Source organism: Stylophora pistillata, chromosome 8, assembly GCF_964205215.1.
Source record: "Stylophora pistillata chromosome 8, jaStyPist1.2, whole genome shotgun sequence".
In the NCBI taxonomy this organism is placed as follows: domain Eukaryota; kingdom Metazoa; phylum Cnidaria; class Anthozoa; order Scleractinia; family Pocilloporidae; genus Stylophora; species Stylophora pistillata.
The window spans coordinates 27,112,295-27,121,902 of record NC_142526.1 but is presented as its reverse complement, the minus strand read 5'-3'; the positions used below and the strand labels follow the sequence as shown (position 1 = coordinate 27,121,902).

General features: G+C 40.3%; 1 protein-coding gene across 1 annotated transcript; it reads right to left on the bottom strand.

Annotated features, from left to right (window-relative positions):
• Window positions 1-336: 336 nt before the first annotated feature.
• LOC148725698 (uncharacterized) lies at window positions 337-8,837 on the bottom strand. The gene is made up of 8 exons (XM_088729934.1): window positions 8,312-8,837; window positions 6,880-7,054; window positions 5,904-5,998; window positions 4,192-4,345; window positions 3,589-3,652; window positions 3,034-3,299; window positions 2,553-2,712; window positions 337-1,954 (listed from the first exon to the last, which is right to left on the bottom strand). The coding sequence occupies exons 1-8, from the start codon at window positions 8,794-8,796 to the stop codon at window positions 1,716-1,718; spliced, it is 1,638 nt and encodes a 545-aa protein (XP_088586060.1). The 5' UTR covers window positions 8,797-8,837; the 3' UTR covers window positions 337-1,715.
• Window positions 8,838-9,608: the final 771 nt, after the last annotated feature.

Below are 9,608 nucleotides of genomic sequence, written 5' to 3'. Positions count from 1 at the left end.
ACTCTTAAGTCGATCCCCGGGAAACTGACAGAACCTTTCCTAATAAAGTGAAGCCCTTTGTTCCAAACTATTTCAACCGAACCTGGAACAACGGCGATGATAGGGAAGACATTCTACCTGCTGAGGAATATACCAAAGCTGGTATCCCATAAGGAACTGACGGACACGGTATCGTCAGATTATCGGCCTCTCAGGAGGAACTAACCAATACATGGCGGTCGTATTACCGACCTCATACGAGGAAAAACGAAAACAACAGTGTCCGAACAGCGACCTTTCACGAAGTTCCGACGAACGCAGTACTGTCCGATAACCAAAATCAGATGTTCCCCGTAATTGTATTCGCTTATGAAAAATAAGCAAAAAGATCTTATTGAATAACCTTGAAACAAGACCGAACTCTAACTTTAAACAATTATCGAGCAAGTATTCATTATTACGCGGTGTTTATGTACGCGCGCTTAGAAGGTGAATAAAAAAAAAATTATTTAAACAAAGACCTCGCTTGTGATTCGTTAGGAAAAATTCTTGAACTTAGTTCTGAACATTTCGGTTCTTTTGGTCAAACAGCTAATACAACGAGACACCAAGATATTCATTGTTATTGCCTTAAATTTGATCCTACTTAACTTAATCGAAAAGTACAGCCTTCGTTATATGCGACTGACCCTTTAAATACTGATAACTTCGTGTTATCACGAACAGCACATTCAGAAAACAATATCCATAACACACTATCCATAATTGTTCCACCGGGAAAACGATATGTGTACTAACCAACGCAATAATATTTAGCTCAAAAGGTTATGCAGATCATACCACTTTTCAATGCAAAGAGCAGTAGATTTGTGCACCGAACTATCCTCCTTTCAATAAAGCGATTAAGTTTCTGAAGAAACAGTGGTGCTGCGTCAGTGGAGTAGTATAACAGAATAATTTGGTTTTTTCAACTGAGTTGATAAAGTAAACTAGCCCACCATAAAGAGTTTCAAAGCTGACGTTTCGAGAGTCAACCCTTCGTCAGAGCGACGAAGGGCTAACGCTCAATACGATGGCACATCCCATATAAGTCAGTCGATGGTGGGGAGGGGATCTTTTACTACACACTTGTTTTGTGCGTGGGTGGTTCCTCGAAACCAACGCGAATAAGGTAGCTCATGGGTCGCAATGTTCGTATTAACTTTAACCTTTTCTTCCCTCACCCCTTTTCTTCTCTAAGTTCAAACTTAATGTTCCACCTACAAAACATTTTATGCTATTCATTATACCTTTACCTTATGCAAAAATAAAAACATCTGCAAGAGTAAATTTTCTAATTCCTACAATTCGGGTTAAGGGGTTAGTAAAACCTGAAGGTTGTACGTATTATAACGCAAAGATTAAACAAAGCGGTCAAATTAACCACCTTGATTCGAAACAGAATTGAGGAAAATATACATTGCAACAGCTACTGTTACACAAACATCACTCCTAACAGAGATAAATTCACCTCTTAACTCCCAAAGGGATCGACAAGTAGCTTCCCCTTACAATTTTACGCACATTATCCAGCTCATAGGCGATGCCTATGGAGAAGAAACGAACCTATCAGCTGGAGGGTGCAATTTTGATACAAAATGAAATTCACCAAACTGATCTACGAGGAAATGTATGGGGAGCGTACGAGACAATTGCTGAGTTGATCCTGGCAGTTTGAGGGTTAAGGGAGTGCGATTTTACACAGCGACTGTTTCATCATCCCCTTTAGGAGTGTGACCGTTAGCATTTCCGTCAGCGGCTAATTCTTGATCGCGAAGCTTCTTCAATCCTTGAATCAAGCGGTCATGAAACACTTGGTATTCGGCTATCATCATATCCAAAGTGGCATGTTTAGAATTGTCGTGAGGGTGAAGTTTAACTTCGTCCTCGCTGACAGAGTAAGAACCCTTAGGAGCAAACTGCATACGCTGATTTCCTGCAGGAAGTAAAATGTTTGTTTAAATGTATAATCGAAAATTCTTAATTAGTTGCTGTATTAAGCTTCATCGTGGGATGTTAAAACAAAGAAGAGTTCACTCGTGTAACACCACACTAAAAACAATTACGGCGATTAGACGATAAAAAGTTTACAACAAAAGTTGAAATACAAAAAGCATTACAAATACTAAAATTTTTACCAAAAGTAACGAAATTAGAACAGGTGCTGAGTTTATGGCAACGATAGACAGCAAAAATGACTCTTATTTTTTTTTCCCTTTTCCCACATTTCCAACAACAACCCTAGAAAAATCAAACTTCTTTCTATATCTAGTGCGAATATTTTAACTCAAGTGTGAAAACAGCCGAGTGCAGATGGCAAAAAAGGTCAATTTTTTGCAATTTGTCGTAAACATCTTTCTTAACTTATCTTGTTAATTGAAACTATCCGCACAAATCTTCAAGTTAAAGTGGATAATGTTATCAGGAAGTCAGAATGAAACGCAAAGATGAATGTTGACTGAATGAATTTAACAGACAAATTCAACATTTGAATGATAGTATACCTCTACTAGAAACAACTCAGAAATGCTTACTTGCTTTTGGTCTGCGGTAGAAGAATTCCCAAGAAAGACCTCCGATGAAGAACGCAGCAGCGACACCAAGTCCGATGTACATGACGAGAGAAAAGATATTTTCTTGATAAAACAAACCTTCTGCAGCTTTCAGCTGCTGGTTTTCGTCATCAGTCGGATTCTATTCGAATAAAATGCAGAAAAACTCATGTTAAGTAGCTTGATAAAATGTAAAGAAATTTTTAGCGCTTAGATGGTGCCTTTTGTCGACATTTCACATGTACCCTTGAATATGACCACTAGTAAAGTTTAGTTTTGTATTTTTTCCCTCCCTCTTTGTTTCGTTTCGTTTCGTTTTATATCTTGTTCGACCGGGTGGAAAGAACGTTGATGACTACAACAATCTCGCGGTATCAATGAACTCTAGCGAGCACTGGCCTGACTTTAAGATTAGAAGATTTAAGCAAATGAAAATGAAACAAAAATCGCTGAAAACTCTTACCTTGAGAGGCACCAAATTAGCAGCAATGATTTCAAATGTCTCTTGAGGGTGATTATGTAAGAAGCTTCGAACACATTTCTCAAACTTTGAGGAATTCTTGGGTAACACCACTCCATAGGTGATTGAGTGATCGATGTACCTCTCGATTCTGATTGGTTCTTTTTGAATCAGGTTCAACGAATGGGTGAGGACGTAGTTGTCCACTAGAGCACCATCGATTTCGTGTGCCAAGAGAGCCTCCGTCATTTTCATCACGTGAGGGAAGACTACGACGGTAGAAATGACCACTAAGTAACACATACACCCCATTCGATGGTTTAACTTACAATACGCGCGCGTAGACATTATGCAAGTTGAGTCAAGCACTGAACAAAATGTCCGGGCCTTGGAATTTGGTTTTGGTTTGGACAGGGTGCGAGAGAATAATGTAGCAAAACACGAAGGTAATGTCTTGTCAACGATTTCCTTAATTATGAACACTTTTATGCTTTGCATCGTTGGTATTACATGGATGTGGGCTGACATCACTGTGTTTAACTGATGCATATGTAATACCTTTCATGTCAGCATTCATGGTCACACCAAGTTTGAACTCTTCACTTCCATTCACTGCTCCGATCTGCCACAGAATGTGACAAATACCATGAAAAAGTTATCAAATAGAAACAACAACAACAACAAAAAAAAAACGACACATTTAAATATCCAACAGGTTGAGAGACGAAGGTAACTTAAGAGGGAACACAGAAAGCTGAACTAATTAGAGAGAAAGAACTGCAACGAAGCTCATCGTGTTTATACAAACTGTCCTCTGCAGTAAAAGAACGTGGAATTCCCAAATTTTGGGTTTTCTGAGAGCGGGAATAGCGAACTCTTCACTTTGCCCTTTGTAACTGAGAGTTGCCTTAACATGTCATGTCGACGAGAGGTCTTGCGTCGGTGACGGTTAACACTTTGAGTCCCGAGTGAAATTCTTGACACAAAAATTGTAATTCAAGTACCGTGGATGTTTTTGTGTGCGTGTTTAAATCCTGTAATGTTTAAAGAGGATGACGATGACGACAAAGAAGAGGGGAAACAGTAGAAGAAAAAATGCAAAGAGGAAAAAGGTAAGGAGGGAAGGACGTTGTTTAACGAAAAAAAAGTGTTGAAAAATACCTTTGAACCATGAATTTTAAAAATTTGCACGGTGCTAGCAGATAACGAAGCTGTCACAAGGGCTGTAAAAATTGAGACAATGATAACACCCGTTATAATCCACAGAATACAGAACACACGACCAAGGGCTGACTTAGGAGAACGGTCACCATACCTGTGATAAAAGGAAGCAAATATGAAATTAATCAATCGGTCAATTAGCCAATTAGCCATTAGTCAGTCTGTCAGTTAGTCAGTCAATCAGTCAAACACTCAATAAGTCGGTCGGTTGGTCAGTCAGTGAGTTAATTCGTCTGTCAGTAAGTCAGTAAGTCCGTCATCAGTTAATCAGTCTTTCACTCAGTCAGTCTAACTAGTTTGGATATATCAACAAAGTTGAAATGGGAAATTGGCCACCGTAATGATTACAAAAGCTGACGTTTCGAGCGTTAGCCCTTAGTCGGAGCGAATAGAGGAATTGTGGGTTGTGCGTGCTTTTAAAGGCAGAAAATGGAGCTACGTTATTGGTGGGAGCATGGCAACGAGAAAAACAGGAATAAATTAGTGGAATGAAAAGCGTTCGTTGATCCCTGTGGGATTTAGACTGCCGGTTTGAAAGATGAGCTTTTGTTCAAGATTTTTTACGGCTTTCCGTGCCGTAAAAAACACATTGCCATATGTTGCTTTCTAAGCAACATATGGCAATCTGCGGTCTTTCCGCAAGGAAAGACCGCAGATTGCCATATGTTGCTTAGAATGATTAGGTAAATTAAAATGTCTAGCGACTGGTTTCGATGTGTCCTTTTAATTCCTTTCCACGTCTCGAAGGTGTTCTCGGAATCGGTCACCTAGTCTTCTGCCTGTTTCGCCGATGTATATCTTTTTGCAATAAGTGCAAGTTATGCAATAGATTACATTGGCGGAGGTGCACGTGAAGTGATCGGTGATCTTAATGGATCGTTTAGGTCCCGATATTTTATCAGTGTTGTGAATGAAAGGACACGTTTTGCATCGTGCACGAGCGCATTTAAAAGTGCCTGGTTGGTCATTAGTCTGAAAAGAACTTCTGACCAAAAAATTGCCTATGTTTTTGTCGCGTTTGAATGAAATGAGCGGAGGCTGCGAAAAGATAGTGCTTGTCTCTGGATCGTTTTGAAGTAATTTAAAGTTTTTAAGAATGATGGATTTAACTGAGTGGTTGTGAGGGTGAAACGTGAGAGTGAATGGAATGCGGTCGGAACCTTCCTTATGCGACGTTTGTAGTGCTGAATGTCGATCAATAAGTTGAGCGCGGTGGTAACCCGCTTGAACGACGGAAACAGGGTAACCACGTTTATTGAAGAACTGGCACATTGACTCTGATTTGTGGTGGAAATCAGAGTCATCACTACATAAACGACGAAGTCTTAGAAACTGAGAAAAACGAATGGAATTCTTAACGTGAGATGGATGCGAAGACGAATATAACAAGTAATTATGCGAGTCTGTAGGTTTGTAATACAAACCTACAGACTCGCAAAGTCTAGCTAGTTGCCAGGTAGGGAGGCAGTCCACGGGTCAAGCATTAAGCTATGCAAATAAATAACCTCCCAATGGTGACAGTTTCAAAACAATAAACAAATCAGAAGATCATGATAATAGCAAAGCTTAAATAAGCAAACATTATGTTGAAAAACGACAAAATAAATATTGCATCTACCGAGATCAATTAGCCACAGAAAAAATTTACGAACCCCACAGTTGTCATGGTAACAAGAGCCCACCAGAAGCCTTCCCAGGAACCTCGTAGAAATGGTGGTGGAAATTCTCCAGGGTTGCTGGTGTGATCCTAGAGACGGACAAACAAACAAACTATCACGCAGGAGAAAAAATGAGTCCTTGGATGTTGCTTGGCTAAACTTCATAACTCTTTAACGCAAAAGAGCGGATGCACGCTTTGCGGAGGAGCCCAAAAAGAACTTTTCGTTTTCATATAGTGAATTTTTATTATTCCTTACTATCATATGACCCAAGCAGCCCCGCGTGCACAATCTCATAGAAAACCATTGTGAAAGCTGACATGCGTTGGGCAGGACGGGTTGAAGTGTGCTGGTCCGGAAAATGCTGTCCAACCCTCGGCACACATGGCTTTGTTGAAAAATTAATGAAATATGGGAGTGAGAAAACAAAATTCGCGTTTGTTTTTTTTTTTTATGAAATTAAGGTTTCTTGTTTTGATTAAAAAAATTAAGGAAGAGTTTTTACTGAGAAATCTTTTTTGTGGTTGTCCCGCCTGCACCCGTAAATCGCTTCCTATTATGGTTGAAACAAAATTTCGAAAATTTCAACATTTAGTGGTCCTAGGAGAAAATTCTTGTTGATTGAGTTTGGTCGGTCTGCACGGGAAAATATTGGCTCTCGGTCATGAAACACGCGCTCCGCGCGTGTACTCGAGTCAAATATCTTCCCATCTAGTTCTACCACTCGGTCAATAAATACATATTATTAATACCAGCTCGACAGAAAGTAATTACTTGTTGTCCTCAGTCTCTTAGAGTAGCCGAACAGAGTTCACGTTTCGTAGGTCGTATTGGAGTTTTGGTATAAGTCATCGAACAAAGAAAGGAGGAACCCACCACAAACACAGAACCAAGCCAAATGTCATTTTAGGTGACTGGATCTTCCGTCTTAAACGTAGTCCAATTTTTCAAAAAAATAAAAGCAGCTTACCAGAAACCAGATGATAATCCCAGAAAGTGAAGCTGTAACAAGTATAAACACCAACATTGGCCAAGCATTAGCTATTGTTGTAATCAGAATATGAGTTTGAGTCTTGTCCGGCTGTTCATTGTGTACAAGAAGAATAACACGAGGTGCCTTCACAATACCGATAAAAGGCCGGTTCCTGATATGGAAAAGGAAAAAAGTGACTTCTGAGTTACTTTCAAAAAGGTCGTAGTTAAAAAAGGCCCCAAACAGACCCCCAAACACTATCTAGGCTCTGCGAATGGAACCTGATGGATCATCTTGCCTTACTGAACTGATCTAAATTTATCAAATACCTAAGTCCTCCGTATGCATTTTTTTTCATATCAATAGTTTACACCATAAGCGGGAAAATTTCTCTCATTTCTCTCCCATTTGCTTTCACGCACTAACGTTTTCAAATAGAGATGCAAGTTAGTTTTATACCAAGGAAAAACCGAATGGGATCTCTGTGATGCACACGAGTACACGTAATGTAACGTGCAGCTGATTTCAAACATGGATTGGAATCTGGACGCAATTGTTCAAAGAGTAAAGATAAAGCCATCCATCGTTCTTTACATAGCAGGCTGCATCACGCACGTATTTTGATTGGCTCCTTTTATGAACAATCGGAGGAAAGACAGATGACGTCAAATCTGTGACATCGCCTCCCGGTTAGCTCAATGGATAGAGCGCTGGACTGCAGTGCGGGAGGTCGAGGGTTCGAGCCCCGGCCGGACCAACACTCAAGGTCTTAAAATAATTGAGAAGAATTTGCTACCTTTCTATAACATCAATTAATGGTTAGATATTCTAGTCTTCTCGGATAGGGACGAATAAATGGAGGTCCCGTCTCCTGCAGGGTTGGGGCAGGAGACGTTAATTTCCCACACACGAGATTACTGTGTGATGGATGTCCTCCCCTGGGGTGGGATGGGTGGGTTAGGACAGCAGGTCCACATCAGCTATTACAGCTGCCAATTAATCAACCTGCTTAAACAAATAAATGAACTTCAACTTCAACTCAGCTCCGCCTTGTGTTCCACTTTTTGTATTCTTAACTTATTTGACGTCATCTGTGACGCAGTACTGAAGAGACGCACAGCAACATAGAAACTGTTTGTTGAACTGATATGCCAGAAAAAGTATTCTGACAGATGGATACTGACTTGCGCTTTAGATAAAATTATCTACCATTTGAACAAATGGGGCCAATTTCCTGTGATGCTTCAACCGTTTTACATCTAGCAGTAGATTCTTCCAGTAGATAACACGTAGATTCTTAGAAAAAGAATTGCCTCGATTATCACCAAATTGAAACCGGCCAACATTGACATGTTTGATCACTGCATGGAACAAATAACTTTCAGATCTTAAGATAAATGTACGCTCAGTGTACATGCTGTGTAGTTACCTGAATATATCGGAGTTGTCGTATCCGTAGATAGGAAACGTCATATCAAACGTGTCTTTTTCAATGTCGTTCTCTACGCTCCGTACAGACTTCGAAAATTTTCCAAACGATACTTCAGTATCCTCGTGACAACAGCCCGAGACAGCGGCCTTCAGAATGCCAGGAAACATTCCGTCTACAGTTAGACCCTTGATTTGTTTGTTCGTGGTTCGATAGACAATGGTGTATGGGGAGTATAAGTGCCACGCGATGGATATGGGCAATCCATTTGCACAGCGGTGGTCTAGGGAGTAGTTTTTCGCCATGTCAAAGTATTGCTGTAGGTCTTTACTTATCTTCGGAACTTGGTCCAGCGCCAGCGAAGAGAAAGGTATGTGGAAGGATGTTTCAGAGTGATTTCTTTTCGACCAGTAGGGAAGAAATATGGCTCCAGTTTGAGGAGCGAATTTGAGAAGTGTTGTGACGAAAAATATCAAGGAAAACATAGCTCAAACCCTTAGGAATGGACGCTGAAATTGAAAAGAAACATAAGACAAACATTGCAACAGCAGAGGCTTTGTAATTGATAAAGCCCTTCGGGCGGCGGGTATCTTGGCTACTATTGTCCGCAGCTGAGAGATTGTCGCGGAAAAATGAATATTAGGCCGAGAAACGAAGCTCTGAGGGAAAATGAGAAATTTTAAGAACAATCTCTATCAGCAAGGACAATATCAGTCGACATACCAGCAAGCCAAAGGGAGGTTTACTTATTTTGGAACCCCTTCCCCCACCCCTCCCCCACCTCCTTCCCCCACCTCCTTCCCCCACCCCCTTCCCCACCCCATTAATTTTCATATTGTGCGTTGACAGAATATTTTGTTGACTTTTTTTTAAGTTTCTGGAACAGCATTTGCGACAAGTTTTTAACGCCACTATCAATGGACTCTATGAAACGATTTTGTTTTTCTTCCACACAAAGAAGAAAAGATGAAAGGGAAACTGTTGAGTCGGCTTTTCCTAGCCGGCTGTTTCTTTTCGATGGAAATCATTGGGGGACAAAAACGGGGGTCATTGCATAATAATCGTCCTGTGATTTTTCATCACGTGACGAAAGTAGTATCGCGCAAAAATTGGGTTTAAACATACAATAGATAGCATAGCTAAGTGTAGGAATAGCAAGATAAAGGCAGAAGTCCCTGAAAGCTAGACGCAATGAATAGTATATAGTTTTTCTCATTCTTGGAATGTGAATTAATGGTTTATATACATCAATGGACCCTTATAGATCACCACAGTATCAAATATTCTTCATTCAGAG